Source organism: Capsicum annuum, chromosome 4 (genome assembly GCF_002878395.1).
Source record: "Capsicum annuum cultivar UCD-10X-F1 chromosome 4, UCD10Xv1.1, whole genome shotgun sequence".
Taxonomy (NCBI): Eukaryota; Viridiplantae; Streptophyta; class Magnoliopsida; order Solanales; family Solanaceae; genus Capsicum; species Capsicum annuum.
Genome location: NC_061114.1, coordinates 14,313,974 through 14,320,578, shown reverse-complemented (window position 1 = coordinate 14,320,578; position 6,605 = coordinate 14,313,974). Strand labels below are relative to the sequence as shown.

At 36.6% G+C, this 6,605-nt stretch overlaps 1 protein-coding gene across 2 annotated transcripts; it reads right to left on the bottom strand.

Moving 5' to 3' along the window:
- Positions 1-2,418: 2,418 nt before the first annotated feature.
- Positions 2,419-5,706, bottom strand: LOC107868223. 2 transcript variants are annotated; one of them, XM_047410764.1, is made up of 3 exons: positions 5,407-5,706; positions 4,402-4,936; positions 2,419-4,063 (listed from the first exon to the last, which is right to left on the bottom strand). In XM_047410764.1, exons 1-3 carry the CDS (start codon positions 5,419-5,421, stop codon positions 2,640-2,642), a joined length of 1,974 nt encoding a protein of 657 aa, XP_047266720.1. In that variant the 5' UTR covers positions 5,422-5,706; the 3' UTR covers positions 2,419-2,639. The 2 variants fall into 2 exon arrangements, with proteins under 2 accessions (XP_047266720.1, XP_016570335.2); XM_016714849.2 differs by having other exon boundaries at positions 4,402-5,705.
- Positions 5,707-6,605: the final 899 nt, after the last annotated feature.

Here is a 6,605-nt window from a genome sequence, read left to right as displayed (position 1 = left end):
TATGAAGAGGAGAATGAAGAAAAGAGACGAAGAGAAGCAACCAAGAGAAAAAGAAAGAAAAACTATATATTTAAGGGCTACCATTAGATCAAAATATAAGGGACAAAAGGTAAATATTTTGATCAAATCTAAAAGAATTTTAATCTAAAAAGTAAAAAGTTAGGGTACCCAGTTTCTTATTTTTTGCTTTTTTTTTTAATCAGGTTTTAGTTTTTTTTTAAAATACTTTTTAATTTTATCAAACATCTAAAAAAGCTAAAAAAGAGATTAAAATCTGATTTGATCAGATTTTAATCCTATCCAAACGGGCTCTAACTAGTTCAGATCACGGACTGCAAGACTCATTCTGGAGGTGACGCTCTCATAGATGTTAACTAATTTAGATCTTGCACTAAGGGCTCATTCTAGGGGTGACGCTATCAATATGATTTTAACTAATTCAGATCGCGCACTGCAAGACTCATTCTGGGGTGAGGCTCTCAACATGATTTTAACTAATTCAAATCACACACTGAAAGACTCATTCTGGAGGTGACGCTCTCAACATGATTTTAACTAATTCAGATCACACATTGCAAGACTGATTCTGGGCGTGACGCTCTCAACATGACTTAAACTAATTCAGATCGCGCACTGCAGGGCTCATTCTGGAGGTGACGCTCTCAACATGATTTTAACTAATTCAGATCGCGCACTGCAAGGCTCGCTCATTCTGGGGGTGACGCTCTCAGCATGATTTTAACCAATTCAGATCGCGCACTGCAAGGCTCATTCTGGGGGTAACGCTCTGAACATGATTTTAACTAATTCAAATCGCGGACTGCAAGGCTCATTCTGGAGGTGACGCTCTCAACATGATTTTAACTATACTACAGTTTGAATCCAAAACTCTAATTAAAACTATACTACAGTTTGAATCCAAAACTCTAATTAAGGATGAAATAGTCGATTACTTAGAACAATCCATATTGTTGACAAGGTTTTCTTTAACTATTAAAGAAGTTGAAGACTCTGATGACTGATGGTGCACTTTTTTTTTCCTTTTAGACAATTTGGCCTTGTGGTGGTGCAGGATTAGACATTGACATTAGGTTATACTATTTTAATATCCAGAAAGCTAATATGTAAAAGAGGGGACATGTTGGGGTGGAATATTGAATAATCATAACCATAGAAGGGCCTCATTTATTAACTCTATTGTTACCAATTATTCAATTAATAATTTTCATGCATTTGCAGCTAGTGACAAACTGCAATGATGGGCTGTTATATGTAATGTACGTACGGAAAATCACCATTATCAAATCATTAAAGGGAAAAATTAGCAGGTTAATTGGTTCGAGTTTTGAAAATAGAAAAAGTTTCTGCTATGAGTAACTTGTTAATAGGCATCGTGTTATGTGAATTCGAATTACTAGGGCCAAACAACCAATATCAAAAACTTTTTTTAAAAAAGTATCTGATTATGGTATCTTTCTCTGTACTACTCTTTTAAGACTTAATAACACTTTTTCACAAAATAATAGGTGTATTTTGAGTAACATGTAAAGTTACTGCCACACTATGTTGCTTGGACTCTTCAAATATGTCATTGAGTGTGTGTTGGATCCTTCAATAGTGCATTTTTGAAAGATCCGCCGTGATGCGGCATCAGTTTTGAAGAGTCAGAACACCTTAGCTGCCGTGTGACCAGGAGGTCACACGAGTTCAAACTTTGAAAACAGCTCCGACACGGATGCAAGGTAAGGCTATGTACAATAGACCCTTGTGTCCCCGGAAGATTTAGTGCACCATACTGTTCTTTTTTAGTAGGTGTATCCTTTTCTCAGTCAACTTTTCAAATAGCTACCAACAAATGTATGCAAAAACACAAAATCTTAATTTCAGCTAGTTGGCACGAGGAGAGGTCAGAGAGGACATGACACAACTTTAGGTAATCGAGAACATGACCGTAGATAGGAGCGTGTGGAGGATGCGTATTAGAGTAGAAGATTAGTCTAGTAGAAGTGTTGTCTTGCTTTTCGAGGGTTTAGGCTTGTTGGTGTTTGTCGTGTACTAGCCGTAGTATTGTATTTTAAGTTTAGCAGTCGATGTTGAGGTGGAGCTGATCCTCCTATCATGATTTGTTGTTTATTGTGTTTCGACTATTGTACTATTTTGTTGTTGTTATTGTTTCTTTCTTGTCGACTTTGCACTATTCCCTTGTTCGTTACTATATTTTCTTCACCATTTCCTTCTTCTCTGTACCTAGAATTGACGCACTTAAGCCGAGGGTCTTTCGAAAACAATCTCTCTACCTCCTGGAGATAGTGTTAAGGTCTGCATACACTCTACCCTCCCCAGGCCTCACTTGTGGGATTTCACTTGATATGTTGTTGATGAAAATGCCCATAAGCAGAACAAAAGAAGAGCAAGAAATAAAAGGAATGATTCTCCATACATCCCAAGAAGAAAGGATTTTTGTGTCTTAGATACAATAATACAGATTTGGAACAATAAAGTTACAACAAAGGCAGATCAATAGTGATCTAATTAAGAGCTTATTCTACACAACTAGTGCATGGCTAAAAAGACTTATCTTATGTACAATTCAAACCAACAATTAACAGAAATTTTGCACAATGAGTCATTGTTACCAATCAATGAAATCCCCTTGATCCTCTAGACTGATAAAGTTCCAGCCTGCTGTTTGCTTCATGCAACAATTTCTCCACCTTTTCGTGTTGGCTCAAGTAGGCGTGCTTCGAGGCCCATTCGAGCACTGTCAGTACCTCGGCTTGAGCAAGCTCTTCGCTATCAGGAACGTGCAACGCGATGTAGCAAAGCAGAGGCAATGCAGGACCTTGAACTTTTTGTTCACCAAAGTAAACAAGTTGAATCAAATGTTTTGCGCCTCCTGCGTTTATGATGGCCTTGGAGTGATCCTTGTGAAGATAGTTATCTGAACAAGCGAATTTCGTAAGGGCTAGAGCAGCTTCTCTGGAGATTCCTGGTTCACGCTCGTCAAGCAGCTTGACTAATGGACTAATCATCCTCGTCTCTGTTGCTCGGAAAGTCCTAGCCAGATTTCCGATAGCATTGATACATGGAATAAGCAAATCGGAATCTCCTTTTTCGATGATTCTCAGCAGTTGATCAACGACAGCTTTGCAGGCTGTTGTATTAGGCTTGAACGCTGATCGTCTCAAATCAGCATCTTGTTCTGCCACTGCTGTGATTTCCATTATTGCCATAGCAGAATTGTACTTAACATCATCAGTTCCTTTCTCCAAGAGTACCGCGAAGCAAAGCAGTGCCCGTGATTCAGTAATGCTGCGACAAATTGAGGAATTTCCCTTGGCAAGTTTCCATAACGCTCGTGCAGCCATCACCTTCATATAAGCCTTGGTAGCAGGATCCTCATTTTCCCTCCCTTTATTACTCACCCCGGATGAACAAACACCGTTCAGATGCTGATGATGATTGACATGAACTTGCTTCATCATGCTGTTATTTCCGTTGATCTTGTTCAGCTGATTCAACGCCTGGTTCACGCCATTAACAAGATTCTCCTGAGGGGTCTTCGTTAGACCCTTCATCGACATAGTGGTGGTAATCACATTATGCATCTGATTAGACTTATTAGTTCCCAAAGGATGTGGAACATGAGTGTTGACATCATCCGCATTCGCCTTGTTCACAGTGTTCACATTACTATTGTTATTACTAGCCAAAACAACAGCGTGAAGCGAAGTGGCTTTGCTGACAATCGCATACTTGCTATGCTCTTGAACAGTCTCAAACGCGAGATGGCTAACCAGTAACCGGACTATATTATGCTGCTGAAAAAGATCTTGGCTTTTCGGGTAATGTGAAGCGAGTTCAGCAACTGCCCATGCCACCACTGACTGAACTTTCATCGGACCTTCTTTGAGGATTTTAGCGAACGCTGAACAAACTCCAGCATGTACCATGTGTTCGACACTTTCAGGGTCGCGTCCAAGAAGTCCAATCGCCTTAGCAGCATTCTCCTGACCTTCCAATTTCCCTTCCTTCAATAATTTTAACAAGGGTCCGACTCCACCTGTTGAGACATAATATAATTACGTAATCAATTAAAAGTGCACTCTTCTAATAGTAAAAAGACTTAAAGTTCTAATAGCTTAAGTCCTAGGTTCAACACCACAAAAAACACAGAAAATATTTCCATATATTTGGTCCATGAAAAAAAAGTAGGCCCACACATGACGAACATGTTGAGACATAATAGGATTACTTACACCTATGACCTTATTTTTGCAAAAAAGGCAATTTGTGCAAAAATGTCATACATCATATCTATGTTGCTCATACTCTTGGTTCGACGAGTCTGAACAACATGTATTTTATGGATTAATCTTTTAGATGAGAATTTCAACTTACCTTCTTCAATGATCAACTTCCCATACCGATCATTATCCCTAGCTAACGAAACCAAAGAAGCAGCAGCATCTGATTTCTCATCCAACGATCCTGTATACAGGATCGCGATCTGCTCCCAAATCAAACACAATATAGGTTCATTAGCAGCGATCGGGGGCAGTCCCAAGTACTCATCACCACGTTCATTTGCAGAAACACGTAGCAGCCACGATACATCACCAATCGAGTTTTCCAGTAAGGAAGTCATTTTCCTGAATGCAGCAGCAGGAATGATAGTGAAAACTCGTTTAACTAGCCCGTTAGCCCTGCATTTTACTACGATGGCTAAGGCTTTTTCGAGGACCTGTTCAGTGTCTTCAATGATACGTTTTGTAGGACGTTGGTAGAGATCGTTGCTAGCTCGTGCTGCTTGACGTAGCAATGTGGATAATTTCTCTGTCTTGAGTTTGATGTCTGTGCATTCTTGTTTGAAGGAATTTGCTTCGTCTGCTCCTTTTGTTACTTGGTCTGCTAGTTGGATTGGCCTTGCTAAAATCTGCTTCACTATATCAGCCATTAAGAAAATTTTGGAAATGCCAAGAGAAATGTGATTTTGGATTTTGATTAGCAAGAAATAGCAAATTTGGACTAGAGATGTGACAGTAACTTCAACTTGCTCATATAAAGAAATACCAAAAAAAATGGAGTATGTTGGGTTTTTGTGGATTTTAGTAACAACCACAACAACAACAACATACTCGGTAAAATCCCATAGTGAGGTCTGAGGAGGGTAGAGTATATGACTATACACAAACCGTTCCACTATCACGTGGAGGTCAAGAAGCTGTTTCTGAAAGACCTCCACTCCAACGACCCTAGATCAAGAAATACAAAAAATGTAGTATGTTGGATTTTTTGTGGATTTTAATGAGATATTTTGCAAAGAGAAGTTTCAAATGCAAACTAGAGATTTGGTAATAAAATCAACTAGCTCAAATCAAGAAATAGAAAAGAAGTGTTCTATACTTCTTCACTACTCATATAGGCTTGACAGAGCTAACCTGTATTAAATGGAGCTTTTATTTAGTTCATTTAGGGGATTTGGAGGATAAAAATGGAGAAATGAAGAAGAGAAGTGAGAAAAATGGGTATTGATGTTTTTTTTCTCTCTGTGTGTGTGTAGTGAAATGAAGAAGTAATGAAGTGTGAGGTATTGGATTTGTGGAATTCAAATGACAGATTTGTTTATATTTGAGAAGGTTGGTATGGGAGAGTGGAGGAGATTTGGTAATGGAGTTGGAGTGAGCTGCTCTTGGAGAAATTTTGTGGGATTAATACAAGATTCTTTTAGTTTTCCATGATTGAAATCACTCCACTTTTAATTAGAAATCTCGAGATTTGAATCATAAAAATAAAAAAATAAAATATATTAAAAGTATGTCTCCAAAAATGAGTTCAATGTGAAAGATCAAATTTAATAGAATTTAATCTGCGATAGGAGATTAAGTTTATTTGCTAGTGTACAATATTTTGTACACTAATAATGCACAAAACTTAAACTCAAAAAATATTTCTCCGTTTCTCCTAATTTATGTGGCATAATTCTTTATCTCCATTCTGTCATAGAATATTACTCCTCTTTTATATTTAAGAATAATTCAATTTTAAAGTTTTTGTTTTATTTTTAATAAAATATTATGAGTTTGTTTTCATATTTTGATTGGTTTAACACTAAAAAGTTAACTAATACTCACTCCTTTCCATTTTACTCATCCCAATTTGATATTACATATTGATTAACAAAAACGATTAATAACATGATTATTTTACCATAATACCCCTATTATATAATGTTTATATTTTAATTTGAAAATAAAATAATTAATATTAAAAATAAAAAAATAATATTTTTCTTGATTAATAAAAAATAATAAATAAAATAAAAAATTAAATTAAAAAATTTGGAACTAATGACAGAGAGAGTAGTTGTCAGTGAGCAAGTTGTCACCTTAACCAAAGCAGCTTGTATGATCAACGTGAATTATCTTGAGATGTGTTGAAAAAAAAAATTACTTTTAATTAAAAATTTTAAATTTGAGTTTTATGAATCAAAAAAGAAGTTTTGTTGAAATCGTCCGTCTCCAAAATAGATCTAGCAATAAATAAATTAAAATTTAATCAAATATCAATACAAACCTCAAATTGGAAGCAAGCAAAAAAGAAAA